The 27,395-nt window shown below is 37.9% G+C and overlaps 1 protein-coding gene across 2 annotated transcripts in view; it reads left to right on the forward strand.

Annotated features, from left to right (window-relative positions):
* The window catches only part of brinp1 (bone morphogenetic protein/retinoic acid inducible neural-specific 1), a 185,401-nt gene that overhangs the window by 97,450 nt on the left and 60,556 nt on the right, over positions 1-27,395 (forward strand). For both annotated transcript variants that reach the window (XM_042509557.1, XM_042509556.1), the window contains 2 exons: positions 7,717-7,907; positions 23,571-23,740. In XM_042509557.1, coding sequence (XP_042365491.1) covers positions 7,717-7,907; positions 23,571-23,740 — 361 coding nt within the window. The remainder of the gene's footprint in view (positions 1-7,716; positions 7,908-23,570; positions 23,741-27,395) is intronic.

A 27,395-nucleotide genomic window follows, 5' to 3' on the forward strand; every position in this document is an offset into this window, starting at 1 on the left:
TTCTTCAGTGTGCATTCATCTGTAATAGACAGGCTCACTATAAATACCATTAAACACTCAAATAATATGATGTGACTCAATTCAACATGAGCATAAACCGCAGCTACAGAAATTACAGATGAATCATCACCTCTCTGACATACTTGATGTAAAAATGATTATTATGAGCACAGAAATGTACAGAACATGAGGGGTTGATTCTTCCTGCCCTCTCATCTACTGTGTGCCATGCTTGAGGAGCTTATCACACTCTTGTCTTCTAACACAGATAAACTTCTTGCAGTTAAGGTGATCTTTAGTAAGTATTCTGATATTTTACGAAAGTTCCTTTACCATTTTAGATATTCAACCGAATACTGCACAGCTTCAGTCAAAGAGGGAGGCACGATGTATGTGTAAAGACATATTTTGGCCTGTTTTTGTTCCTGCATTATTATTTTTTTTCTACAGCAGGTGCATCCTTTAAATCTTTCCTCGTAAAATGCTGTGTGCCTCACTGTTGCCCTTTATGACAGCATCTAGTCTGCTTCAAATAAAGTCAGCGTGTTTTGATAACACTAACATGTTTATAGGTAGGTGTAACATTTTTATTTTGTTTCTTTCATCATAAATGCTTGTTTGTGTGCCTCGAGTGAAGAGGAAATGGCGCAGGCTTTTTGTCAGATATTCCTGATTTTTACCACAGGCTGACAAAGGTCAAGATGTAACCAAAGAACATATTCTTCTGAATATGGATTTCATTTAACAGTAAAGACTTTGATTCAGTACTAGCGGAGGACGGAGGTGAACATGAAGCCAGTGTGGCAAGTTGTGTGATTTACTGACACTGCTTTTATTGTTTTCTGATGTCATTTATGAGGCGACCAAGAACATGTTGTCTCTGGGTCCTGCCGAGCCAGTTTCCCACTCAATTAATTAAGAGATTTTCTCCCAGCAAAACCGTGCCTCTCCTTCCTCTGTGCCACCACACTTCCACTTTGAATGTCTGTCATGCTCTCTCAAGGTTTTTTAATCTGGGCTCTAGCGCCAGGATCAACAAAGTGCCTGTGGTGACACACTGTATGATGGTCGCTTCCTGCCCCTGTCAGAGCTTTAGGGAATATTCACTGGATGTCAATACAGCCCAGCTATAATTGAAGCAGACAACATGCTGCCTAGAAGGTGTGATGACATGCAATAGCAACACTTTCCAGCCGTTGCGGTAATAGAGAGCACCATGATATTCACAGCCTCTTAGAACACATGTAAGATAAGTAAAGTGATTGCTCTTTAAGCAATCATACTTAAAATAGAAAAGTATTATGGGCATTATTTTAGTGCCCTACAAGTGTTGTTATAAGACTATATTGCCACTGTAAATATTTATAGTTATTTATAACATGCTTTATGCACTATAATGCACTTTTAAAGGCATATACATATATAATACATTTTACTTTTAGGCTTCATGAAAGAGCAACACAATGTTCCATAAATGGCAGGGTGCTTGTATGAGGTTGTGGATAGTCAACAGAGTGACAAAGAGAGATAAAGGTCTTGAAGGATCTGAAGGTACTCTTAAAAGATTTAAGCAAACAGTACCGCTACCGATTGTATCTGATAACACATTGTCAAAAAAGTTGGCAATTTGGCACACATGGACATTTGTAGATGCTTTGTCAAAAATACAACAGACAAACTACCATGCTTTCACAGTTGGTTTCCCGTTTGCAGTGCAGCCAAACAATCTGATCACAATCTGATTTCCTGCTGCACATGGTGAGAGATTTCCACATAACAGCAGGGCACAGTAAAGGACATGTCTAACTTGCTGAGATGTTGGAGTTGTGTAGCCTGTTGCCTGCCACTTCTCACATAGCAGGTTACTGGTGGCTTGGTCCATCTTGTTCCATTATTCCCTGTATTAGATTTTCCTGTGATTATTTCACAACAAATGAGACCTTGTTTCAAATGCCTTTAATAATAATACAGCTGTCTTACAGTAATGGGAGAACTTACAGTTGACTGAGTCTGATGTCAATGGGGGACATTAATAATATGCCCCTTTTCCACCAAAATTAGCAAGTCTAGACCACGTTTTCATAAACATGGATAAACCCACTGAAAATATGCTATAGACTCCTTTCCTATTGCCAGTAGACCAGAGCTGTGTACACAGCTCTGCAGCAGACCAGCATGCCTTTCTGAGCGTGCATGGGTTTTTCCCATAGAGAATAAGTAAACAGTAGAAAGTAGCAAGAATGGAGGCCTATGAAATCTTCATCATGGTTACTTCTTTTTATATATCTCTTACATATTCAATCTCTCTTTCAAACTTGGCGCAGATCAATGTTTGATTGCTTCTTGGGCGGAGATGGTGGTAATTTGTTGTCAGCATGTCATTGCAATTCGCCGGTCAAGGGGCTAATATTAGAGATTTTACCCATGTGTTGTGTTTCCATCAATACAGATCGCAGCCAGAGATGACAAATACATGTGACTACTGCAGAGTCATTAACCTGGGTGTGAATCCAAATTATAACCTTTCCCATTCCGTTTCCGTTTATCCGTTTACCTTTAATATTCAGCAGCACAATTTTAATCTCTTGGTCAGCATGATGAACTATTTGAAATTGCAAAAAGTTTGGTGCAAATTATCAACGGAAGTCAAAAGTAATTCATCAGGTTTAGTTCTTCCGGGAGAGTGATGCAGTTGAAATGGCATAATTTACAGTTAATGAATTGATGAGATGAGTTAACAGTTACACTTCTTGCAAACACCAATTAGTGCATATAAAATAAAACGGCACACTGGCAGAAATGTGTTAATGCATTCTGTGTTTTTTCTTACTTTGTTTTTATCCTGCCATCCCAGTTCTGTTTTTGCATCCAGTTTATCCTCAATAGATGGCTTTCAAGAATGTTCATGAGTGTTTTCTGCGATTTGGCTCTAAAAAGAACTGGCAGTTGTAGTCAATAGTTCATATCAATATTTCATACAAGAAATCCAAAGCAAATCAACGCTACTTTTACAGGCTTTATTGCTCAGGTGTGGACTTTGACAGGCTCGCCTTGAGATCCTCCTGCTTGTCTTAGTGTATTTGCTATTTTCGCATTTTTATATTTATCTTGAATCTTCTCTGTAACAAGTGAGGCAGATGTGGAGTGATAGCTCAAGGTGAAAAACAAAAACCAGCCCGGTACATTTCATTACTATCTGTGTGCTCAGAACATTACTTTTCTTTATCAAGGACTAAAATAGAGGCAGACATGTTAGAGACACCGGTACATTCATTAGGGCAAATGATCTTTAGTGAAAAACATTCTCATTCTGATCTATTTAAGATCAAGAGGATGGCTGCTTGATTACAATAATGCATTTCCTAGCAACCACTGTTCATGTTTATTGGACTAAACTGTGCTGAGACAAACATTGGAGAGGAATCAGATAAAACGGTGGTCCCAATGAGGGCACAGGGGGATTAACCGACTTTAGCTGATTCTTCAAAGAAGGAGAAAAACAAACTCCTCTATCGTTGAGAAAACACTTTGTTCAAAATGCCAAATTGTTGCTTGTTAAAATACAAACATGCATGTATGTTGGATCAATGGGTGCGCATTACCCATGCTTAAGGAGTCTTATGGGGCTGCACCGTGAAATTCTTCAGTAAATAGAAAACAGTCTGTGCCATTAACAGTATTTATAAATAAATAAATAATTTATTTATGCCCCTCCCCGTTCATATCATGTATTCTGTTTTTCCTGTAGGTCACAAGCACTTCCACACAGGCAAATGTAATGTACTCACCCTCCCACATGAATTACTTGAACACCATAAAGCAATAATCACCTACGTTCCCATTTTCCTCCTATGCAGCTGCAATGCCATTTATCTCCTCTTAACTTCCTTTGATAGGTCATTAAACCGGTCTTGGAGCTGTGAAGTAAAGCACTGAATCATGTCGCAGGTTCCATCTGCTGGCATGCCTAATCTGGGGCAGAGGGGCTCAAGTACATATGGCTGCCATATAAAGTTTTATATAATAATTGGCAGTGAGAGAGCTGGGCAGAGAATGAAAAGGAGGGGAATTTTTGGTACATCTTCTGCAAATCTGAATGTCTCTCACTGTTCTCCTGACTCAAATGTTTGCTCCAGGTTTCAGAAATAACAGCCAACGTGTACCTCTCTCAAAGCTATGTCATGGAACAGGAGTGGAAGCTGAATCAGCATGTACTCTTGTGAGTGGTGAGCCCTGTCCCGTCGGATGAGAAGTGGTGTCTTTGCAACATTGAGGAATTGCAAAGTTCTCAAAAGGGGAGATTTCTATAAATCTGCCTCAAAGCGTTTTTAAAATATCTGTCTGGAAAACATTTTTCGATGATGTAGGTGATCAGACGCAGTGAAGAAAAATCGATGCTGGCATTCTCTGTCAGTTGTGAAAGCCTATATTGTCATTATAGAAGCATCCATTCACACATTCTGATGCTATATGTTCACTTCTTGCTGCTCTTTGATAGGACTTAATGTGTAAAATTACCTCTTCTTTGAGAGAGTTGTTAAGATATTACCTTTGAAATGTTGGCTACATTTTGAAGTCGTGTCATTATGCAAGTCTATACTGGCAGAAAGGAATTTAAATGCTAATATAGAGTGCTGAATAGGGCATTAAAAAGTGCTGCCGTAAAGCTGTGCTCAGGCTGACTGACACATTGCTGACTGCGTGTCAGAGATTTCAAACTAACCGACGATCAATTTGAGGGGACCCACCGATTCATGGCTAAATCAGTCATTAGAGGCCCCCGAGGGCTGCGAAGGAAAAGACACATAGTGTGAAGCAGTTATAAAGCTGTAGGTATAATTTCTTCACTTTTTAGACTGAACAAAAAAAACATTTTAATAGGGACATAATAGTACTGCTGGGTCACAAAACAAGGTGTTAAGCAAACCATTACAATGTTTTTTTTTTGTTTTTGCAATGCAATTTCACTCAGCTGCATGAAATATTTACACAAACACTTGACACTGTGCCTGTTACTGTATGTGGCTGAACCAACTCTGACAATTCATCTTTTACTTCAAAGTCCTATTGTCTTGATTGCAATTAAGAAGGCGCACAACGTTTTTAGGCAAATATTAGATCAGCACAGGAGAAGAAGAACAGGCATAATACCGTTTAAACAAAAGGTACTTACCGGGAAAAAAATTAACTTGCCACTTGCCAAAAAAATTTGTTTTAGGCAACTAAAGAAATAGCAATAGAAATATGGCAATTCAAATAGAATGTATAATTGTGTTATGAGTTCAACTTATGCAGTCACTGCTGAAAAACCTCATTGCAACAGAAATGTTTTACAGTAGATCTCATCCAACATGTAGAATTACCTCTCATATAACTGCATTCATTTTGTATTTGTTGCCAAGAATCATTTTTTTTTTTTATAAGTAATGATGTCAGAACGTTGGAAGGCGATGCAGGATTTTACTTTAAAAGAAAACAACATTGACAAGCCTCTCACAAAGGCATTCTCAAGTATTTTGTATGATGATAAGAACAGTAAAATACATCTTTTGTTCAAATCTCCTCATTGTATTGTTACAGTTCTATTTTTTCAGAAAGTGAAGTGGACAGCAAGAAAATCCCCATTTGATTTTTTCATGATTTAACTACGCTTTAGTGAGATTAAAATGCAATATCTAAAAAGCCTAAAGAAAAGCTAAACTCTTCAATATGGTTGGTTTGGATTGTGTCGTGAGTGTGTGTGTGTGCCATTTGTCTTCATCTTCTTGCTGGTTGATTTTTACATAGACTTTCTATGAATTTATTGAACAGACTCAGATTTCAATTAGAGCAGGCTTTCAGGGTGAAATTATAGAGACGATAAAGCCTTTTGTTTGTGCTTGATCCGATGGCGCTTTAGTTGCACTTTATGTCACACACTTACTGTAATTGGGCTCATCGCTCATACACTAAAGTCTGCATCATTAAACATATCTAAATTCAATCTAAATCTAATTTTGAGGAAATGCTTTTAAAACTATCAGTCTGTAATCGGGAAATTACATTTTCCCTTGTCTACAGAGTAAAAAGAATTAGTTTCATGCTCATCTCAGCAGTGTGGGGAATGTATATGTGCCTATATGCCTTCTGAATGTGTACATCACACCTCTCAGGTGAAAGTGTGAACATATGTATCACACATCTGATCCTGATGACAGGTTAGCATGCACCTCTGTTTGATAGTAGTGTGCAATCCATATGGAAATAGAAACATATCTGTGAATGACAGAAAGAACAGATGGTGATGAAATTCACAGTTTCTAGTTCAATTTGCATTAAAATGATGACTCCTTTAGAGTCAACCAATGCATCAGAAAACCTTTTTTGCTTTTTCCTCTCCCAGAACAGCCACTAAATGGCATATGAACCATGAACCACATGTTTTACAAAAAAAACTATTTATATGCAACTTTTTCTATACATACATGTTTACCACACAAACAATCCTGCTTACATGAATCCCCAATTACTAAATTTCAGTACCTGGATATGCCAGGCTTTAGCCACCGGCTCAGCAGTGTGAGTGCTTTTTTTTTTGCATTTCAGACAACTGAAGAGAACCTGGTGTTTTTATCCTCAGGGTAGTGTGTTTTGGTTTTTCTGTAACCTTCACAGTAAAAGAGATACCTGTAATGTCTGTCTGTTGAAGTATTTCTTGATATTTATCTAAGTTGGAACAGAAACAAACATGAGCATACAGCCAAATACTCTCAGGATATTTAAATATTGACCCTGAAAAGTATATCTGTAACTGCAGCCGAACACAAAAAGAATACTGGAGAATAATACATAGTTTTGCAAGCTGAACTGTTGGTTTTTGTACTTGGTATACCTTTGTGTCTGTGATTGCCGTAGCCCAAGGCATTATTGTGAATGCAATGGCTGAAGGAGACCTTAAGGGAATTTCTTTAAATTTGGCTCAAACGTCTACTTGAACTCAGTGATAAACTCATTAGATTTTGGTAGTCATAGGTCAAGGTTTAGGTTTAAGGAACTGAAGGGGAGTCATTTGGTCAGATACTGAATTGGTGACACTGATCTTTGGTGTCCACCTTCAAACTGTATGTGCAGCCAGGGGGAAGATGTATGTAAACTGTAAGTGCAACTTGAGTGGTGCAGAGAGGCATACAATTGTGAGGCAATAATTCTAATCTTTCTTTTAAGGTTCAAGCTGGAGCATTAAACAGAGAAAATGAGAAGTGAAAACACAAATGATAATCACAAGAGACTGGTCAAAGAACAATCCAAAATACAGTGATTTTTGCATTTTAATATCAGAGCAGAGAAATGAACGAAGCAAAACACAAAGCTTCTGCATCAACAGACTCCACAAGATTAAAGATTCAAGTTTCACATTAAGATCTGAGTTTATTCTGCTTTACTGAGATAAACTTTAATGTGAATTTTGAGATCTGAGAAGGTCAGAACTGCTTGATTTATTATTAAAGTACTCTGGTCTTTTTTTAGTTTTTTTTTAATTATTTGACAGATTTTACCACAGTGTCTCACCACCAGATGTGTATTGTTTTCCCACAAATGCGTTTGGTGAGATGGAGTCGCATTAATCGACGTGTTACTACGCTGTAATTAATGCTGTGTTACAGTTATTCTTGATATTGTGGTGGCATATATTAGCTTATTTTGGTGTGAGCAGTTGTCTCTCTCTGTGATTATCAGGGAATTTGCACGTTGGAAGGTGAGGAACACAGCAATCGAGAGAAGGGACCTAATCAGGAACCCCGTGCCACTCATGCCTGAATTCCAGCGCAGCGTACGCTTGCTGGGCCGCAGACCCACAACTCAGCAGTTCATCGACACCATCATTAAGAAATATGGAACTCACATTCTCATCTCAGCCACCCTGGGAGGTAAGAGAGTCTTCATTTACACACTTCCATGCTTGATTAACAGTTTTTTCACATAGTTTGAAATGATTCATAGGCATGAGTAACATGCATCATGGAAATAATATTATTGCATGGGCAAAGTACCTCATCGAAACAGAATTTCTGTGGCAGCAAATAAGACTTGGTTGGTCTTTTTATGCAAAATGTTAAAACAGGTCTTAAAAGGATCATTAGAGCTACACCATATACTCTTTTTACACCTTGTATTAAAATGTAACTTGAATCCAGATTGTATCAAGATATGATTTATCCTGATTCAATTTACACCTGGTATTATGATGCATCTCTGGCCTCCACATTGAGATCTGATTGAGCTAAATCTGCTCCTCCCTGCTCAAACAATCAAACATCACTCCTCTTGTTTGCTTGCTTTTCCAAGCAGGCAACAACTGGAGTGCTGAAGAAGAAGGCACGGGAGATCTCACACAGACATTACCTTCTGCTTGACACTAAAATTTGTGTAAATGTAGTTGGCCAATCAGGAAATGCCTGTTTGAATGTCCATATGATGCCATATGATATGACGTCCTTGAGTTGCACCAACCATGATTAATTAAATCTAAGATTAGCTCTAATCAGAGTTTAGTAAAACTAGGTATAAAATCAGTGAATCCAGAATTAAAATTAAGCATAGTTATGTTGCACCATTAAAAATTAAACTTGGTTTAGAAAAGCCAAGTTTATTTATCTAAACAGAATCTAAATGTGTCATATAAAAATTAAAATGATAAATACATAAACAAATACCTAAATGAATACATAAAACTAACCACAGATTTAAAGGAAGGTTTTAATTGAATCTCTTAATTTTAAGCTAGTTTTAAAGTTTGGTGCAACAGAATTTAAACTTAAACCTTGATTTAATCAGGTTTTAAAGTGAATCCATGTTGGTGCAATCCACATGTAGAGTCTAGTGAAGGGTGGGCCTGTGTGTGAAGGAAACAAAGGATATTGTAAACCTTGTTCTATTAGCACAGGCAAGGCCCTGTGTAAGATAGCGCATGCCCTCATGCACCTCCTATATTGGCGAATCGAGTCCAATCAAGGGCAGAACCTGTTCTAGTAGAACAAGGGTTAAAATATCACCATCACTATCCAGAGTGATACTGGAGGTGGTCACAGTTTTGCTGGCCAGATCACAATCCATCCTAAAATGAATTTTGGATGCATTTACAGCTTTATTTCTATTTCTATCTGATTGCGATACGGTCACCCAAAACACTTTCAATGCAAGGTGTAAAGAGGGTTATGTTTAAGGTGCGTTTCCCCCAAATAGAGTCATGTAACAATATAGCTAAGACTTGCTCATATGATGTATGAGAAGAGATGGATTGTGTTTCTAAGCAGAAAAGCGCAATACACATCACCTCAGAAAAATTTATATTAGATTCTGAATTAGAACTGAAAAGATTTCCTTAATTAACAACAACAAATATTTCTGTTTTATAAACAGATTATTTTTTCATTAAATACATAATTGTTCATTTCAGATTAAACAAAAAAAAAACAAAAAACAAAGCAAGACAGACCTGTTTCAACAAGTTCATGAATACATATTTCTCTGTTCTTTTGTATAAATAAATATCACTAGTCAACGACCCCAGCTGATTATACTTTGAAGGTTCAACACCACCTTGTCCTGGATTATTCATCTGCCTGTTTGCAACAATGTCAAAACAGCTCAGGGAAGCAGTTTGGGGGCAACTTTTCTCCAGGGTGTTGGAAAAGCTCTCCCACAGCAAAACTACAGCTATGTCACAAGAGGGCAGGACAAAGCAGACTGGAGATATTTCGTCACACTAAGGAACTTTTTTTTTTTCCCAGTGCAAGATTAGTGCATCATAAGGTGACCACAGTGAAAGATCAGTTGAAACATTTTCTAAGACATCTTTGAGCCAGAGCAGCACTTGCATCTATAAAGCAAAGCCAAGCGCACAGAGTTGATGAATGAGCAGCTGTTTCAAATCCATTTCCTATATTAAAAAGTGAGTTTAAACACAAAGCTTTTGGCCAAACAACTCCAAGATTTCAAAGTCTACTAAAAGTCAGAATTTGAATTTGAAAGTTCTCATGTTTAAAACTGGATAGATATAATATAACGGGTCTGCTGCATGAGGTATAAATGAAACAGCATATGACACCTACATTTTAATATGAAGAGTTCAGTTGCAATATAGGACAAAAGGATACATACATAAAGGATATTCTTTGAATGAATGAACCATTAGTTTGATTGATATTCATTTGAGTGTGCAATACACACACATATGATGTAGGTAAAACAATATAAATAGAGATATCTGTTTTTGCAAATGAACGATTCATATATATTATGAAGAGTACATTCAGGTATGTGGATTTGTCAGTTGTTCAGGGTCGATGGCTTGCACAGCATCGACTCCACACTGACCAAAGAGAAGCACAACTCTATTCTGAACAGGTATTCCATCTCGTCCAGCTTAAGTGGATTTTCCAGCAGGACAGTGACCCAAAACTTGCATCAAAGCTCTGACAGGACTATCTTATACCCACAGTCACCAAACTCCATCCCCACTAAACACATGTGGGGACATTTGATAAGTGAAAAGGCAAGACATACTGTAACACCTTAAAAAATAACATGAATTCTCACAATCTTTGATATTGTGGAAGCAAGGTGAGCCTGCCAGCTGGAAGCTGTCAACCTACCAAATATAGAGAACTCAGACTTTCAGTGAGGAGTTTTTTCCTGTATGAGAAATGATCAGTCTGTATCTAAATATATACCCTGTGCACGATTTATTCACTGCAACAACACATGCAAAAAGAACATCGTGCAATTAGTAGTTTTACTTTTATCACCTCCTTCATAGAGGGTAAAAAGACCAAATGTGATAACAAGATGCAGATTCCAGGGAACTTTAAAAAATCCATCTTCTGAATCAGCTCCCTGAAAGCACGGGGATCAAACAACACAGCTTCAATTTCATCACCAACACCCCAAGACCATTAGAGTCATGCATAGTGTAATTGCATTTTTATGTACATGCCACATTTAACCCGAAGATTATCTTCTTCATAAGCACTTGTACTTACAGACCTTTCAGGTAAATGGGGGAGGATGATTATCATACATTATGTATTGCTCTGGTTTATCTACAGGCGCTGACTTGTAAAAATGGAAATAGACAAGTTTTTTTCTCCGACTTATCCGACTTTTGAAGTTGATCCACTGATATCTGCATATGTATGCAGATATCTGTAGGCAGCACTACAAGATTTTGGTATTAAAAGTAGTCTGGTTTCAGTTTGTAGTCTGAGTAGTACTGACCAATCATGTTTGAGTGGCAGGTAAAGTCTCTTTGGAGAGCAAAAGAGGCAGAACACTTTGACACTGGTATAAGACATTGGACCCCAACAATGAGCTTTTTATTGTTTTCTTGTAAAATATGCATTCATATGCAGATATATATGTTTAAAAAGATTTTCTGAAATGACTGATGAACTGAAGAGAAGGTCATAGTCTGGATATCCACTGGCTACCCCAGAACTCTGAAAATATTTCCTTATTGTTGTCCATTGGGTCCAGAATTGGTTATGAAGTTAATATTGATTCCCCACTATGGCTCTAGAATAATGACACTATCTGCACTTAGATTTGTCCTCTATCAACCTCACTTACACCAAGAAATCCTTTCAGCCACTAGGTATGATCTCTCGGGAAAAATGAAGACTTTATTTACGGCACAAAGGAAGTGCGTCAACCGTTGCACATCTATAACAGAGAGAAGATTGTGCATTTATTTTCTCTGATAGCTTTCAGTAGCTGTCCTCAGTTACCAAAGAGTATCAATCTCAGTACTTTGCACTTACTCTTATTAGTAGCATAAATGGCGGGTGTTGAAAGAACCAAAGTAATTGAAAACTGTGGTAGTTGCTAGACTCTAAAGAAAACGGAGAGCGATTTGGTTATCTTTGCGACAGCAGCACCTGCAATAATTCTCATCCCAACTTGTCAAATACTGCCACTCTGTTGCATGTATTGTGTCTTTTCAAAATACATTTCCATTTTCACAGGAAATGAACAGTGTCTGCATATAGTCTTTTTAAAAATAAGCTTACAACATTGGTGGAACACTTTGTTTTAGGTTTAATCACTTAAGTCTTAAACACATGACATTGGTATTAAAATAACTCTATCGTCTTTTGGTTTTACACAGAAATGTATCATGGGGTTTCACTTGCTCTCTTCACTAAGGTGGATGCCGGCAGTATCACAAACTCCCGCCACTCAGTGTGCATCATACCACTGTGAAGGGTGCCTTTGTGCATCAGTATCTAACACCAAAACTCACTCATGAAGCAACTATATTTGACAAGTTGGGTTGTTGCCTGCTGCATCAGAAATAGCCGCTGATAGGTTTGTATCTGTGGCTCGATTTTGGAAAAAGTGGTGGTGTTTGAAAAGTTGCGAGTGAGAACAGGCTGAATAATACCACTTGGAAACACAAGGGGGTGGGGACTTGTCTGGTTCATTTTTGAAGGAGCATTTTCAAAAACTACTACAGTATAATAATACTATTTTTGTTTGAAATTGTTTGAATGTGTTTTTTTTTTTTTAATTTAATCACTAATGTTATAATTGTTATTGTTATTATTGCTGTTGCTGTGCATCCCTCTATTTCTCTCCTTCAGTCTTTCTCTTACTCTGTCTCTCTGCGTATGCATCATTTTATCATATGTCGATCTTTTCAGTACACAAAAAATCTATTGAACGTCTTTCCATTGTGGAAGAGGGATCCCTCCTCAGTTGCTTTTGCTTAGGATTCTTCCATTTTTTCCCTTGTTGAAGTTTTTTTGGGGAACTTTTCCTTATGCACTGTTGTCATATGTTGTCAACCCCCTTAAGGCAAGTGGTTATTGTTTTATATTGGACTATATGAAAAAAACTGAATTGTATTAAATCCATTATAAACCACCACCAATTAAAATCATGCATTTGTTGGTGGGAAAAAAGGTCTACATATTCTTCAAGTCGCATTGAATTCCCAATTACAAAAAAACCCACTGTGTAAGGAGGAATAAATGCTGCTAATGGATGATTTCAGTGTTTTGGATGTGCTTCCAAAATAAAAGTTAAGCACCCCTGCTGTCGGAGTCTAAATATAAATGGCTTCTCCCTCGAATCTCTTATCTTATCTCAAGCTCAGAGGGACACATGAAGGCAGCTAACTGTGCACACTTTGCCAATTGCATTTCAAAGATATAATTAGTAAGATTATCCGCTCTTTTACTCCAACTCTGTATTATATAACTGTTTGCATGAAACATTGCCAAGAAGTCGCTCCAGTTGTGTAAAATGATGTTTGTCGCTTTGTAATCTCAGAATCAAGTGCCGTTGTCATGTTTTCCCTCTTTTGAGTGTAACAGTGTACATTGCAGACATACATGGAACTGTTAACCTGATTTAATTAGGATATACTTGTTCCAGCATTTAGCAAGACACATTATTTGAAGATAGTGCTGAAGAGCATAAAGATTAGGCTCAATACAGACATTTAGATTATGTGGAGGTCCTTTGTATCTAGACAAAAGATGGTCCTTGGGTCCAATAATTACGTAACTCATTCAAACATAAATGCTTGTCAGCTTTGATACTTCACCTAGAACCATCGCTTGCTACAGCAGTTAGCAGAGAAAAGAAATCCTGCAGGAGACTTCTTTCATTTTGAAATGTTGCAGTCCACTTAATGTCAAACATTAGCCTTTAATAATTTAGCTCAACTGTGCAGGGAATATCGGCTGTGAAGGGTTAGAGTTGCAATATCGTATACACCACTCTGTAAGGCGATTCATACTGAGATACTCATTTTGGAAATTGGAAATACAATATTGGTCTGAAACATTATATGAAGGTAAAAATGTAATTAAGTGTGTCTAAGCAAGAGACAATGCCACTGCCACAGATGCACCAGGTGGCTAAAATTGGACAAATGAGCCACAGAAATAATTCCAGTATCATTTTCAGCCACAGCATCCGTCCTAATCTCATCGTATTGCACCATTTTATATCATTTTATATTTGTCCTGTTTCTCTTTACATTTCTCACCTTTCATTCATTTTTAACCTCTGCCTCCTCTTCTCTACCTTTGAGTTATCGTCATATTATCTATAACCTTGAAGCCATCTTGTTTCAAGTTACGGGTCAGTACACTCTTATCTCAATCTAGGGATTGCCCATTAAAGAACACAGTTATATGAAGCAATAAATGTGCACACCAGACTCGTGTTAAAGTAAGAAGAAGAGGCTAATTCTCTCTTTAGCCACCTACACTTTGTGGTCTCAAGAGTCATTACTCGAGAGGAAAGAAGAGAATTCTCCTTCTCACCGGCTACTTCGAGTTGAGTGGTCAAGTGTGAAGAACCCCATTAGAGGTTTCCTCCTCTGAACTGAATAGAAATGGTTACCATGCATGACCATTGGACCATTTTTATGTCACCAAGCTTTTTTTTTTTTTTAGCCTAATGGTTGTGCAACACTACAAATGCACATTATTGTGGTAATCTTCAAGTCAAGCCACATCACAGCCTGACTAGGTGAAATACAACTGACGGAGCTGATAAACTCTGGGAAATAAAGACCTTTATGCACATATTAAGGACGCATCTTAGCAAGATTAAAACAACCATTTTTATCTTGCTTTCTAACATTTTTATCATCTTTTTTATTTTTATAGCTTGCTTTGGTTCGCTTGGTGTTGATAACTGATTGAGACAATGAATCTGTGGAGTGTTTGGCCACTAGTAGTGCTTTTGAGCAATGTTTTTCAGGGGGTTAAGCAATATTCCTTTGACACACATTTAGTGGCACACCAACATAATCTCAAACACTGATGTAAACAATGCGTGATTATCAAATATTAAAATAGCAGTTTGGCAAACTGATTTTGAGAGTGAAATGCACTCAACACATCTCATAAGTCTAAAAGATACACATAGTGCTTTTTGATGAGCAAATAAAACCCTCAAATCTCCACAGGGCACCTCTAAGGTAAAAGGTAAATTAAGACAACGAAATCCACTTGGTTACTTTTAGGAAAAGCACATAGTTTGGCCAATGTGCCACGGTCTACCTATCCTTTCTGGTAAGATTTTCTCGAGCAGTATAACTACCCACTACTTTTACCATTGAAATTGGCATTTCAATCCCAGTTGCCAGAAAAAAAGAAAAATGTTAGCATTGTACATCTCGGTAAACCATGGGTTCATTACGTTTGTATGTTGTTATTAGCAGATACACTGACACTTTGTTTTTTTCTTATGTTTAAACAACACTGTGGTTAATGTGTGGTTAGGCTTAGGTCAAAAAACACACTGGAAAAGATCAAGTTTTTGCTTAAAATACCTGCTTTTGTGCCACAACCCTTGCAGGAAGTGCAGCGATTTTTCAGCCATGTTTTTTATGCTAAAAGTTGTAGGAAACACAGAGGCAGGTTCCTAAAAAGCCACATTTAGGGACAAAAAAGCCACAGGTCTCTACACGCTGTATTTCAGGGCTGAAGGCCTGTAGGAAGCAGCAATGGGTTCCTAAAAAAAAGCCCATGTTGGAGGACTAAAATGCAGAAAAACACATTTGGGGGCTGAGAAGCCCTTGGAAACACTGTGTTAGGTCACTAAGAAACAACCGTTTTTTGTTTGTTGATCTTACACAGTAGTCTGCAGTGGTCTGCAGCTTGGCAGGCATCTTACCTGAATGTCCTGCTCTCCACCAACCACTCCTCTCAAGTCAGCTCGTATAAAACCTCACTTTTAAAACTTGGATATGGCATGTATGAAGCTACAAAACGAATAAATTCATGGTTTGCAGAAACGCACAATGCCAACATTCTCTTCTGCTGACTGGGCTGCATTGTTTGAACAGATGACCAGTGCTGTTGTTTTTTGTTGAGGACACTCATTTAATCCTTTCTACTGATTATGTAACCCTGTCCCTTATCCCAGTTTTAAAACTAAACCCCTAAGTTTAGCGGAGTATTACTTTTGGATCATAAGTAGAGTTTGACCTTTTTTTCAAATTTATTTGTCTTTTTGCTTGTATTTTATTGTTGCCTCGGCTTCTTTTCATGTCAAAAACAATGGTGCCTGGAAGCACTAGGCACCAACACCCAGTGCTCAGAGAATAAAAACTGTTTGTGACAATACCCTTTGTTTGTGTCGGGATTTATGGAGACACTCTCACTGAATATAAAGGTTTATATATTTCATTTTTATTTGTCTGTTTTCTTATGCCTGTGGGGAGGTACTGGCCCAGGGTGAAATGAGGCAATGACTCAATAATTTGTGCTGTGATTGTTAAAAACAATAATAGTAATAATAATCAGAATAACAGCAGTTTTAAGTTTTCTTGTCTTTGGAAATTGGACCATGCTAATTGAAAATTCTCGCTCTTGGAGTCGATAAAAGTGTGGAAATATAGGACTGTAGTAATGTCAGGGTAAGCTCTATTCTAACAAGCATTTAAGAGAGGAAGGTTTTCACTCATTTTCTTTTAACACCAGTGACTGACAGCGTCTGCTGAGGATTTTTTGAGGAAATAATTATCAATTACCTGCTGGTTTTGCGCCGTCTGAACATTTTAACTACCTCATAACACCCAAAGCGGAGTCTCTGGCATATGTGGATGCTTTAAAGTAGGCATCAAGGGATTGTGTATTTTGAAGTGCAACATATGACCCCGCTGGATCCTGGGTGCACACTGCGCGTGGGAGACTTGAAGCTTAAACAGAGCGAATACATCTCAGACCTTCCAACAAAAGACACTAGCACTGCGAGTCGATGCTCCAGAATTTAACGGAGTTCTGAAGCCGAAACTGAAAAATACATCAATACAGTTTGACATAGACGCCTGACGTCTTTGGTTTGCCTGCAGCCACTGAGAACAATACTGTAGGTGCAGTCTGTTTATTGACAGTAGAATCCAAAGCTTTCTGTGTCCAGGGCTTTAGAATGCTGAAGGAGTCACTGCAAAACTGAGGCTGCACTTTTTATAAATGCTAAGGGATGGTACTCCTATCCGGAAAAAAAAAAAAAGTGTGAAGGACAAATTTGCATTCTGCTAAAGCTGTGAGGGACATATTTCACCACATCTGTCATTCCTTCTCCGTCATATTTTTAAAATCAGTTTTACAGTTTGAGTGAGACTGCTGCTGTTTCACTGTGAATTCTGCTGGTGTATGTAAAGTGTGGTCCAGAGCATATGAGTTGAGAGAGAGATGATATGCAAATGTTCATGAAAGTGTGGGTAGATAAATGTGCAATTAAATTCAATACAGCTACCTTTCTGAAAAGGTCATAGGAATGTATATCAGGCTTAAGAGGCCAAACGAAACACCTCCGGTTCTTAAAGTGGGACTGCAACTTTTGCAGAAGTGGCTCTAAGTTACAAATAAAAGGCACTCAGTTATGTCAATTGCACAGCAATATCAACCTAGTTTTTGCTAAGACTAGCTAACATTTAGTACCATGAGCTACTGGCATACTTGTAAACTGTCCCAATTTTCCCTCTTGTTAATTGCCCATTCATAGTTTCCTCCCAAAGGTTACAATTCTCCCTCATGTCACCCACTTTATTTCACATTTTCACAATTTTTTTTGTTGTTTTTGCCATTATCACAACCTGATTTTGGCACAGTAGAGTGTATTAGCCAAGTGCTATGACTCTAAACTCTAAACTTATTGGTGATGTGGAAAAGAGCTGCTTATGCCTTGTGTGCACCTCATTGACTACTAGAAAGAGAAGTGAAGAGTACTAAGAAATACTAAAGCAAATTACAGATGTCCTGGAACGAAGAATTTTTGTTTCTCACATTAGGTGAAAAGGGGTATACATTTTGTAAAAACAAAGCCTTCATTTTATTTTATTTTTGTATTTTTTTTAAATTTTATTTTACTGTGGGGTGAATAAATGAATTAAGGGCAACTGATGAATATTTTTTATGCCAAAGATTTACACAAGTTCACACCTCTGAGGGACAAATTATTCTTTATTCTCAAATATGGTTTTAGTGTACTTGTTTTTTGTTATTGTCACTCTTAAAGTAAAAGCATCTTTAGCATCTGTACTGTGACTTATTTTCCAAATACAGAACACTTTAGCAGTGTAGAGTTAAAAGAGCATGCTGTTGGTTCCGCACACAGCGGGGTGACTGTGGCTCAGGAGTTAGACCTGGTCATCCACTGATCAGAGGGTTGGTAGTTCACTCCGCGGCTGCTCCCATCCCCATGTCGAAACCCCAAATTGCTTCTGATGGCTGTTCCACTGGTGTGTGAGTGCGTATGAATGTTAAACAGAGTAGCAGGTGGTACCTTGTGCGGTAGTCTCGGCCACCAGTGTGTGAATGAATGAATGTAGTGTGAAAGTGCTTTGAGTGGTCAAACGACTAGAAAAGCGCCATACAAGTACAGGTCCATTTGCCATACCTCCCGCTCTTTGATAACTACTACAACCCACAAGCGGTGAAGTGCTGTTTTATATGACCGATGTGGCTGGCTAGTTGCCCAAAGTGTTATTTGATTGGATGAACTCTTGTCGCCCCTGTCTGCAGGATGAGTCATGAAACATTTGAAACCATTTTAATAAATTTAACAGAAAGAGAAAAAAAATCAAGGATTTATACAATATTCTGATGCACATCTTTTGACCTGTGCCATGTAAAAAGAAATAAAATATCAATAAAAACAGGTACACAGGCTTAAAACTGGGAAAATGTATTGTTTAATTCATGGGGATTTTTAAAGTCATCAGCATGCAGGAGACAAAGTCTCTAAAACTCAAATTTTATTGGTAAGAACCCCCAGACTCCCTGCTTTTGTTTTAACATTCTCCCTAATTTTTAGGTCTCTAGGTTGGCAAGTGTGGCTACTGGCCATACTAGTGTATTAAATTGAAAAAGGGTGCATTTTATTGCCCTTTATTTCCGCTTATCATTTTAAAGAGACAGATTTAAAAGTTCCATAGCTTCACTTTAAGGTCAGGGCGACCTGTTGAGAAGTAAACCAGATAAAGATTTCACATGTAGGAGGGACTGCATCTCAGCTGTAAGCACTCATTTGCCCTCCTACTCTCTGGTGATTACACAAGCTATCTGACTGGATCAGAGACCTTTTCAGTGCAACAGTCTTATGCGTTTAGCACATGAGAGGAAGAAGCAGTTTATTGAAATGACTTGTGGTCACTGAGGCCTGAGGCTAGCGCTCGTAGAATACTGGCTGTGCCCCCAGTTGTGGTGGAAGACTGCCCTGCGGAGGCTGTCGGCGCTACCTTTTTGCCACATCGTACTTGAAACTTTTTGTAGCTGCTGTTGTTCTGCTGCTGACATAAAAAGCACAGGGCATAATTGGGCATTGAGAGCGTGGCTATCTCAAAGCAACAGCCCCACTTTTTGAATATCTCTTGCATAAAGCAGGGATAATCTAGTTACAGCTGAGTAGAAAATTGGTTGAAGTCATTTCTCTACTTATTTGAATGTTCTGTGTGTGTGCAGTTTATTATGTACTTTATTTTAGAGTCTGTTCACCTGTTTTAAGCAGAAATTATTACAGCAATCAGTGGTCATTTGTTTGTGGTGTTTATCACATTTTCTCTCTAAGGAAACACACTTTGTAATTCTGTATATTGCCGTAGTTAGATTTGACTGCTCTCTGTTGTGATCTGTTTGAAATACACACATTGTGTTGAGCTCAGGACACATCGTTTTTCTTTTTCTTTTTCATATCTAGAATATACACAGCCCACACTTGGAATGGGGCTACAGTCACACATGAACAAACACAGATGAGTGACCATCCCCCAGTTCCTGTACTTTTGAGGTAGTTGTACTTAACCTAAGTATTTCCATTTTCTACTACTGTAGACTTTTACGTCATTAGAAGGGAAATATTTAACTTCCTATTCCATAATATTTATTAGATACCTTTGTTTACTAGTTTCATACATTGGAGATTCAGATTCATAATGCAAATATAATGAATAAACAAATTATGATGTATTTTAATGAACAGAAGTAAGATTTGACTGCTACTTGGTAGTGCATATAGTAACAAATAAGCCCAACATTTACCAGTTTGATAAATAAATAGATTAATCAATAAATTGATGAACACATTATTGTGTGAAAAATTATAATTGAATATTTTAAAACATATTCTGAAATGAACTGTTCTGCATCATGAGTACTTTTACTTTTTGTATTTGAAGTATATTTTGATGCTCATAGTTTTGTACTTTTACTTGAAGAAGATTTTGAATGCAGCCACATGCGGCCTCATCACTGATATCAACCCAGTGAAATATCATATTGGTGTTATAAAGTTATCTTTTTCCCCTCCAAAAACAGTTAAAAATAACAATATTACCTTTATTAAGCAAAGACATCACGTTTTATTTGGGTTTTAACTGTTAAATCATGGTTTCACATATAGGTCAATTAAAATTTCTGTTTATCAGTTTGGAAAATTACATCAGCAGCACTGCAGTGAAGCCAGATCATACATCCATGAACCAGACTGACGGCAAATTTACGTTTCCTACAATAGCGACAAAACGGTCTACCTTACTCTGCATTACTTTGCCTCTGACTGACTTGCACTGACATTCTTACTCTAAACCTTGCCAATCCAACCAACAAAGACAACAAGTACTAGCCAGTCACTGGGAGAGTAGGGCCTATCATTCCTTAGCTGTCCAAGGATTCTCAAATTTGCAGACAGTTCTGTGTTGCCAGATCTTGCATTAGTGTGTTGCTGAGACAGACATGTATCAAATAAAGTAACTTTTCATTTTTCTGTCTGAAAAATGTCATTTTAGTGTCAGAATGTCCAGTCCAGTAATTTAGTACCAATGGGACAAAATAATCGGTCATAATCTGTACAGAAGTTTAATTTTAAGACTTAGTACCGCTGCTAGTCTCCTAAAGGGGATAAGAAGTGGCGAAAGCCCAGATGAAGCATACAGAAAATAAATCCAAAGTGAAGTCAATGGTCTTTGAATGTAAAGTAAACACTTTGTGTACATTCAACAGTGTTAATTTCGCTCATGTGTGATCGTGCCCTAAAGCCGCATATGCTCTAATGCATTGTAGTGTGTATTCTGTGATTCTATATGGTTTATGAAATTCTTTTGAAAAAATAAAAAAAACAATATCCATTAGCATCTTTCCTCTGCACAGTATAAGGCAGTATAGTTTAATGTTCTCCATAAAGTGACCCACACATGTACCATTAACACCAAATTGAACACTCCCAGCAATTCCATTACTTTAAAACCCTACTTGCACTCCTAACCCTCATTGACATCTGAGTGCACAAAAAAGGGAACAGAAATATGTACATACGTAGGAGGTGCCTTTGCGTACACGCTTTTTTGAGGTGAAACAGTGTTTTTAAATACCTCTCAGCTGTAAACACATAAGCTCTGCGTGAGCTGATTAATTCTGGCAGGGTGCCAGCGAGGCTCCCTGTAATAATGTAACACAATGTATTACTTACAGAAAGGTGCACACGGATGAATTTTTTAAAGCCACAGAGGTAATGATTTTGCCTGACCAGCAGCAATAACCACAGAGTATTTATGTACAGAGGACCTCCTTTATGCCACACTAAGTTGCAGTACAGATAAAAAAGGGCACATGAAGGGCCTAATGTGCGACCGTTATTCTTGTGCAGTAGTGTAAGTCAAGTGTGTGTAAGTAACTTTGCTAACCCCCGAGGGAGAGAGAGCATGGTAGCGTCAGAGAAATGGGCCTCATCCCCTCAGCGCTTGTACTCTAACCAGGCATGAGACATTGGCCCTGACTGCTACCCACCCCTAGTCACGGTCACCACAAGTTAAGTGACCAATTCCAATGCATCGCTGGGGGCCAAATAACTATTCACATCGCTGGGAACCTGAACATATGTGACACGCTCTTGAACGAGCTCCATGCATATGGTTCACCATTTGAACAGCAATCTTCGAAGGCAAGTTTGTGTGAGCTCGGGGAAGCGAATTGGTGTTTGCTTGTTTGCTTTTTATGCATCTGTTTCTGCTTGTCGGGATGAGAGATGGGAGGAATATGATGTGTAAAGAATGAGCAGCTCAACCCTTTATAGTGTGTCAACAAACAAACACATGACATGCAAATCGGAGTGATTGTCTGGCGCTCTGTAAATATTTGGCCCTGTTTCTGCTTTGAGCGTTCACATTCTTCCCCTTTTGCGGCACACAGATACTTACTGAAAGGTCAGCAGTTGGGTTTAAATATAATTCCCTTCATTGTTTTCCTGTGGACAGTCAAATGTGACATATAGAGCATACTGTGCACACTTACGGTCAGGGTGAGGGTATTTTGGGCTTTCATTTCTCAACTCTGGAGTTTTATTTCTGGGCACAAGACTGCATTTATGGAGCGAGATTACAGTTTTTTGTGTGCAGAATCAGTTTTGTATTCACAGTAGTTGTTACCTTATTACAGTGGAGGTGATTTTGAATTCACATCACACTGGAAGTGGTGACTCTGCATCTTCACCTCAGCAAATGAGTAAGAATTTCACGTCCACCAAGGTCTTTATTTGAACTACTGTAGCTCGGGGATGACACCAACAACAACAATGGCTCATTAGGCATGTTTGGCTTAATTATGGCAGATAATTATGCCAGCAAGACACCAAACAGATTGTTGCTGATTTGAGACACAACAACTTGGCTTTGTAAGAAATTCTTCTTTGGTTTAAAGGCATTGTTGGCAAGAATAACAGTGGAAGTAAGAGAGAGAAATAGAAGAGAAAGAAATGGTTTAACACCTCTCCAGGCAGTGTAAGTATCACCAGACAGGGTCAGTAATTTGATTTAACCATGCACAAGTAATTTTACTCAGTCATCCAGATGAAGAAAAACATCTGTGGTAATCCAGGAACATGTCACTGTACGGACGAACAGGTACAATCCTCCTCAAGTGGCTCTGCACCAGCCTCCAGTACTCATTTCTATTTTACTAATTATACCTGCACTTATTAAATTCCTACAATTGGTATCGCTATTTTATATTTGTTTGTTTGTATTCAATGTGTCTTTTTCATGCCAGGGGTAGCTGGGTGAAAAAAAGATACTGGATGTGATATATTTGCTCTCCACAGGATAAAATTCCTGTGGTATTGGGGTAAAAATTCTATATCACTAGACCTCTCATGGAAATAATGCTGTCCCAATAGGGGTAAATCCAAGGACATTTCTTGGGACGGTGCCAGCTGGGGATGAAGCAGCAAATACCAAGACTGTTCCTGGAAAACTGGGGCATCTGGTTTCTCAAGCTGAAACTGCTTGCCTTGGTATTCAGACCTCTGACTTATCCGTCCTGTTAAGAGCTCCATCGGCTGCTGAGATAAGCCCGGACTGGGCAATTCTCACAAATGAGGATATCTGCTGTACTGTACACTCATATTATTTATTCAGTGCACCTTAAATCAAGATAATTTCTTCAGTTAATACTTCACTGGCTTTTTACCTAACACTTTAAGTCCATCAAGTATTTTTTTTTTTCAACAAAACTTCCAAGGCACTAAGCACGAATAATCCTACTCATATTTCCACTTCTTTATGCTACCCGTAGGAGAGGAGGCACTGACTATGTACCTGGCCAAAAACAAGCTGGACAGGAAGCTCGCCAATGCTACTCAGAATGTGGAAGCCCTTCATCAGCTGGCCTCGTCTTACTTCATTGACCGCGACGGCACGATGAGGAAACTGCATGAGATCCAAATTTCCACGAATGCCATCAAGGTCAGTGCATATTAAACATGCACCACGCACATAGAAACACATATCATGAGCCATGTCAAGAATGATTCACTGTCAAGGATGCACAAATATTTCTTGTCATATGCAGCACTCATACAGTAAATAATTTACATGCAACAGGATTTCAGAATAAACAGAGACATTATATATTTTTATTCTTAGACAATAGAAAATATTATTACCATACGTGACCTTTTCAGTATTATTTGCAATTTACACCTAGATTCTCAAGAGAAAAAACAACACAGTAGGTGTTTTTTAAGTGCCCTCCCAACCAACCCTTATGTTTATTCTAAAAAATATTTTATTCTCTAGTGTGCGACCTTTGTGGTAAGCTTAAAGGCTACTAAAAGGTTGGGGAAAGATCACTTTCATGTTGTGTTTCGTAAACAGCAGTCTAATGTGTCAAAGTCACTCTTTGTATGCACAACCTTCATCCTTAAATGGATACTAACAATGTGGGTGGTATACTCTATGTGTACTTTCTATGTATATTTTTCTATGTCCGCCACCACAGACATAAAAAGTATAGAAGCTGATCTAGAGTGAAGGCTGCCCCCTTCTCTCTGTCAAACTCCGACCACATTTCAATCAAATGGTAAAATTAGGCAGTGTTAATCAAATATAAACCAAGATTCTGTTACAGTCCAGTCAAAATGGTATCAGAAACTTATTGTTGTGCACTGTTTAGCTGTAATATGAGAATCTGTGAACAGGGAGTGGTGGAGATCAAATGTTAAAACTAGGGAGCACTAATCAAATATTAACTATAAAATATAACTGCATTGTCTGTTTTAGGAAACATATTTTAGTGCACTGTTTGTCTGTAATACGAGACTGACAAACTGACAAAATATGAACCAAGATTCTATTACTGTATTTCTCACCTCAAATGTTTTCAGAAACATATTTTAAGACATTGTTTGGCTCTAATATTAGAATTTGTGAACAGGAGATACTGTTTTCTGTATTGTCAAACCAGGCAGAAAAAACTGAGATGAAACGTTTAAACTTAACAACTCTGATCAAATGCGAACCCTTACTCTCTTCCTGCATTGCCTGTTTCTAGCCTTGCAAGTTTTCAGAAACATATTTTAGCCAACCATTGAACTGTAATTTGAGATGATTTGATACCAGCTGACTGCCATAATGTTTCCTGTGTCAAAACAGCCAGGCTAGCGTTACATCACCCACCAGTGGGAGCATTTTTTGATCTGGGCAGGGGTGGTGCATTCTTAAAGCTGTAGATTATTCTAGCTTTTGAGCTAAAGCGAATGCCACGGCCCTTTTTCTTTGTTTTACCTGGACATATAGCACCAATTTGAAATATATTTGCATCTTTCTACTGCAGAGACAGTCTGGTTTTATGAAAAGACTATGTTTCCAGCAGTGAACTCCTTTTTCTGACTTCTTGCTACAGTACCCCACTACTTCCAGTCTGACTAATGAGAAAAAACAGTTAATAGAAAGGGGCTGCCTGTCAGGAAAATGTAAACATAGTGTGCCATCCTCCACACGAACCATGCGATTTGACAGTCAGATAAACACCTTCGTACTCTCACTTCCTCCACAGACAGATGGCGGTCTGTGTAATGCAAATAAATGAAACTACAAAACAGAAATAGATAGAAGGTGCATCCCAATGAATCTGCATTAGCATAAGTTGTAAAGTAGCATTATACAGATAAGCTAGTTTTAATACACAAACTCACAAAATCAACATATTTCAGTGAAGAACTATATGGAGGAGTCGGTGTGATGAAAAGAAAGCAATGCAGGCGATGCTGCCACAGGCCGCATTATGTGAGCAGATGGATCGTAATATACTAATTTACATACATGTGACTGAATGGCAGTCTCTGTGATTCCAATCACATACTTCCTGTATGCATATTCATCACATTTCAGGGTCATATGAGCACGGTTTTCATCAGGAAAAAAAAAATATATGCATTTTTAACCCATGGAGGTGCTTAAAATTAGTTAGCCATGGGCATTAACAGACTGAAACAGGGAACATTGATTTATGTATTAGAACAAAAAAAACATCTTGTTTTTTCCTGCTGAAGACAATCTCCCTTTTATTTTTCGGTCATCAGACGGCTTAAAAAAAACCTGAGCTGTGTAAGGATACCGTATGCCACTGCTTATGGTCATTCACATGCTCACCGACTCAGGGACACTGAGGAGAGAAGGCTCGGGAAAGCAAACAAAAAGTATAAATAACATCAAGTAAAACCACACAGGTCAGAGTTTTAGAATCCCCCTCTCTTGTGACTATGTTCCTGTAATTAGCCCAAATGTTCATTCGTGTCTCAGGTACAGAGGGAGGAAGGATCAGCTCAGAATTAGGTTAAGCTTTAAAACCGTAGAGTGTGTATAAAGATGGACGACACATCTCCCTTTACTTCCCCTGTACCAAAATGAAGCCACAATATCCTGGATATGGCCACTGCTATCTTGGCTGATGACATCATTTGGTCAGAATTTCCTAGTTGAAATTTCCAACTTCAGAATTCCAAACATTCCAGGTGCACAAATATACTTAATGTTGCCTTTTAGTTGATTTCTAACCATTTACAACAGTGCCTCCGTGGCCTCCATGGATGCTGCCATTGTTGTGTGACATCAGTACACTGAAATCAGGGATTTGCCCCGAATTCACAAGTAGACACTGACTTTGAGTGGCCCTCCAGAGGTCGGAATAGGTGAAGGACTGAAACTGACAAAATCAAATATAAATAAATGTGTCAATAAATAAATACAAATGCCAAAAAATGACAATATTTATTAAATTTCCCATTTAATTTTCCATTTTATTCATCAGTTTATTCATGTACCATTTAATTTTACATTTTATTTATCGATTATTCATTTTCATATTTATTTGCTTATTTATGTATGTATTATTTTCCACTTTGCACTTAAAACCCTGTTTATTTAAGTTCCCATTTTATTTATTCATTTTTAAATGTATTTATTTATTTATTTGTTTAATTATTTATTTATTATTTTCCCTATTTGCCTCCCCCTTCATTTATTCCCTCAAACATATTTACCTCTCCTTTTTCTTTTCCACCTACATTTCCACATGCATTTCCACCTTATTACGCAAATGAGGGGCCAGCCTATGTACAATGCGGGTGTCAACTTTTTTGCCTATTGGTAAACATGGAGGCAACAAGGTTTATGAGCTATACTATAGCCAGCCACTAGGGGGACGATCAAGATGTTTTGGCGTCACTTCTTGGGCGCTGTTATATCGTCCAACTTTATATACAGTCTACAGTCTTGATTAAAACTCATGCAAATACACTTAACCTCACGCAAATGACTCTGTCTTTCTCTCAACTCATTACTAATAATAATAATCATAAATGGTGATAATGATGCATCGAACACAGCTTAACATTCTACTTCCTGCCAGCTGGAGCTGCCCTTGTTATCACATAATCAAATGTCATGTAAAAACACAAATCAAAGTACTGTTGTCAGCTGATAATTACACCCACTCTCATTATGTGAGATATGTAATGACTTTATTCTGGATCTCAACCATAAATTTCATCAAATGCTTGCTAAAATGAAAGCACTTAAGACAGCTTTATTGCAGGAAAAATGAAGTATAAAAAATGAA

This window comes from Plectropomus leopardus, chromosome 20, assembly GCF_008729295.1.
Source record: "Plectropomus leopardus isolate mb chromosome 20, YSFRI_Pleo_2.0, whole genome shotgun sequence".
Taxonomy (NCBI): Eukaryota; Metazoa; Chordata; class Actinopteri; order Perciformes; family Serranidae; genus Plectropomus; species Plectropomus leopardus.